General features: G+C 37.8%; 1 protein-coding gene across 1 annotated transcript in view; it reads left to right on the top strand.

The window, feature by feature from the left end:
* Positions 1 to 1,347: 1,347 nt before the first annotated feature.
* Positions 1,348 to 2,622, top strand: part of LOC117100917 (protein rolling stone-like) — an 8,749-nt gene continuing 7,474 nt past the window's right edge. Inside the window, exon 1 of the mRNA XM_033240762.1 lies at positions 1,348 to 1,830. Within this exon, the coding sequence (XP_033096653.1) occupies positions 1,750 to 1,830 (81 nt within the window). The 5' untranslated portion in view covers positions 1,348 to 1,749. The remainder of the gene's footprint in view (positions 1,831 to 2,622) is intronic.

A 2,622-nucleotide genomic window follows, 5' to 3' on the forward strand; every position in this document is an offset into this window, starting at 1 on the left:
CTCACCGTCGCACCCCCAACTCCCCATCCCTCAACCAGTGGTGGCACCAGCGGGGGAATTCTGGACCCCTCGTCGTCCGACACCGCGACAAGGTCGTTGGATGAAAAATATGAATCTGCCTACCTAAATGTTAGTAACGTTATTTTGATTCCTAATCGTTTGTTGTGGTATAAAAAAGCAAATCTTGGTCCATACTAAACCATAAATCTATCTTCGTGAACCTTACTGTTATTTTTATTCCGGGGCCCTGACAGAGGCTTTAGTGGTATCTTGGTTCGGACCACCTGTCGCCGACATGTCGGACCCCTTGTCTGCAAATTTCTGGAGCCACGGCTGCCCTCAACTCCCCAACCTAAGTCGATATTGTTTAGTAGAAACAGCAATTTTGACTATAGTCTGTTCGACAGCTAGCCCAGCCCAGCCCGTCCATTAAACCCTTTTTTCTTTTCCTTTCTTTTTTTCAATATTTTTTATTTATTTATTTTTTTTTGTAGTTAGTTGTTGTTGTGGGTTCTTTTGATTATTTTTACAGTATTTACTTTTTTTGTTGGTTTTTGATTTTCCATGTAAACATGTACAGTATTTTGAGTGATTTCATTTTTTATCCTGTATTTAAGTAAATTTAGTAAGTCAGCACTGTATTCTTTTGTTTTATTGTGCTTTTTGTACAATTCGTAGATTCAACATTAGTGAACTTGTATCTTTGCCATTGACCTAACTTTTTAACTGTACGGAGGGTGGGAGAGGTGTTCATAACGTCAATGAATAGTTTCCTTCAATTAATTTTGCTTTTTCATTACTTTTATTGATTACTGTATCCCTTGTAGTTTTTATCAGTGGCGGCGTTACGGTTGAGGGGATACAGTCTCCTCATTGGGAGGCTTCTCTCTCCCCACGCCGGTCAGGGAGACCACAATTCGTCGGGGAGAAAAAAATTGTATGTATATACATATCAGGATCTAAAATCGATTAAATAATCCTTTGAAATCCATAAAATGTATTTTGAGGGCTTTCCCACTGGACCACTTTCAAAAGATTTTGAGGGACGTCCGACCACACCCACTTTGCTCTTGTCGAGGAATCTGCTCCCCCCACCCCCGTCGGGCGAATCCTAGTGCCACCACTGGTTTGTATTAAGTGTAGCTAAGCTGAACACACCGCATTTGCTAGTGTTGCCGATACTAAGGCATATGTTCAAATGTATAAATAAATATAAATCCAAATCGAATGCGGAGAGAGAAAGTTATTGCAATTGTTGGTCAGCACGTTGACGTTCACTGACGTCACGCGACGACACATATATTTACCTTGAACTAGTTTCAAGCTCGTGAATCATAACCTTGTCCAAGTCCATGAAGGTCTCCTCGCCAACACGATTGTACGCCAAAAAAACACAACCCAGCAATCAGAAAGAATTACCTGGAACCCATGTTTTATTTACAGTAAATATAATCTGGTCTGGTGGTAAGGCAAACTACTCTTTATCTATTTAATTTCACGTTGGAATATTATTGACATCTTTCTTTCAAAATAAACAATTGCGTTTTCCACGCATGCGCATTTTCTGAGTGAATGACGCTAACCTACTTTATACAACCGGATATCAAAGATACTAGAAACGGATACTCATTCGAACGCGGGAGTTACATAAAAGAGGAGTTGTTTCTATGTTTGGTCAATAACTGACCGATTGAGGAGATAGCCAATATAGTATCCTCGAATACGAAGAAGTCCTCTAAACCTACGACAATGTGTGGCCCAGATAGACCCTGTCACTACACCCAATTTGGATTTGGTGGGGAGTCGGCAAAGAAATTTGTAAATCCTTTGGTAAGTATTGTAAAATTATTTCTCTTTTCTCATTTTAGTTGTTGCCATACTAGGCTACTACAATGATGAGATACCGCATACAGTAGGCTATATCCGGAGACTATAATATAGCATATAATATTATGACTTATGTGTATATATACTTCCTTATGCATAATATAGCTTTGGCTTTCTATCAGACTGTTTGACTTGGTTTACAGATTAGATTGTACAGTACTTGGTCCTTGTTCATGAAAACAGCCATATAATTCCATTTTATTTTTATTTTTTAAAACTGTTATTATAGAAATAATAAAATCTATAGTATGCTTACTCTATTCTACCCATAATACATTATTATACAACATACGATTTGAGTTGAGTCAAAATGAGTTACCATAAAACTATGCGGTTGTTATGAATGAGTGAACCCTAAATAGCATAATATACAATTAAATTATTTCCATATAGTATGGATGATAATTTAGTAAGCCATTTTTTTTAAATGGACAACAGCAGAGGATATTGGCTAATGTAAAACAGTTCTTTATTGCATAACGTTATTTATGGATGGACAGTTGTCGTTTGGTGGTTTGCCGTCGACAGCAGGTCAGTTAACCAAGGAGGTCCTACTTGGTATTATGAACAATGAGTCACGCTTGCGTTACGCAGAGAGACGCTACAACAATATCCACGTATTGTTAGGCTAATTCCAAATTTACAGGTTGCTTAGGTCGATTTAAGTATTTTGACAATGAATATAATGTAATTCCATAATATAATTCGACTTGATACGACACTCTCAACAGAGAG

This window comes from Anneissia japonica, unplaced genomic scaffold (genome assembly GCF_011630105.1).
Source record: "Anneissia japonica isolate Jap-2015-1 unplaced genomic scaffold, ASM1163010v1 scaffold287858_len863314_cov180, whole genome shotgun sequence".
In the NCBI taxonomy this organism is placed as follows: Eukaryota; Metazoa; Echinodermata; class Crinoidea; order Comatulida; family Comatulidae; genus Anneissia; species Anneissia japonica.